The sequence below is a fragment of the Phaethon lepturus genome, unplaced genomic scaffold (assembly GCF_000687285.1).
Source record: "Phaethon lepturus isolate BGI_N335 unplaced genomic scaffold, ASM68728v1 scaffold25627, whole genome shotgun sequence".
Lineage (NCBI taxonomy): Eukaryota > Metazoa > Chordata > Aves > Phaethontiformes > Phaethontidae > Phaethon > Phaethon lepturus.
Genome location: NW_010552883.1, coordinates 2,383 through 2,812, shown reverse-complemented (window position 1 = coordinate 2,812; position 430 = coordinate 2,383). Strand labels below are relative to the sequence as shown.

The 430-nt window shown below is 69.3% G+C and overlaps 1 protein-coding gene across 1 annotated transcript in view; it reads right to left on the bottom strand.

Moving 5' to 3' along the window:
• Window positions 1-430, bottom strand: part of MOV10 (Mov10 RISC complex RNA helicase) — a gene marked incomplete at its 5' end in the record, with an annotated part of 5,263 nt that overhangs the window by 3,445 nt on the left and 1,388 nt on the right. Inside the window, 2 exons of the mRNA XM_010291368.1 lie at window positions 51-206; window positions 253-429. Of these exons, the coding sequence (XP_010289670.1) occupies window positions 51-206; window positions 253-429 (333 nt within the window). The remainder of the gene's footprint in view (window positions 1-50; window positions 207-252; window position 430) is intronic.

The following is a 430-nucleotide window of genomic DNA, read 5'->3' as shown; positions in this document are numbered from 1 at the left end:
GGGGGCCTCCGGGGCCCCTGCCAGCCCGGCTGGGGCCAGACGCCACTCACTTGGAGGAGAAGCCCAGCCTGACCTTCTCCATCTCCACGCCATGCACGTAGCCCTTGTACTGGATGAGCGGGGATTGGTCCCGCTCGCTGCTCAGGTGGGCGAAGAGGTGGTCCCCCTTCAGCACGGACGGGCGGTTCTCAGCCACTGCCGGGCACCTCGGGAGCCCCGGAACCCCTCCCGCCCCCCCGGTTCCCCCTACGCACGTCGAGGACCAGCAGCGCCCTGTCCTGCACCATGGGCACGTCCTGCATGTCGTAGCGCCGGATGTCCACCTCCATCTGGATCTCCTCCAGGTGCAGCAGCAGCTGGAACTTCTGCTGGTAGTTCCCAGCCTGCAGGGGGGCCTCCAGCAGCGAGCTCCGGGCAGCAGGGGCGGCAC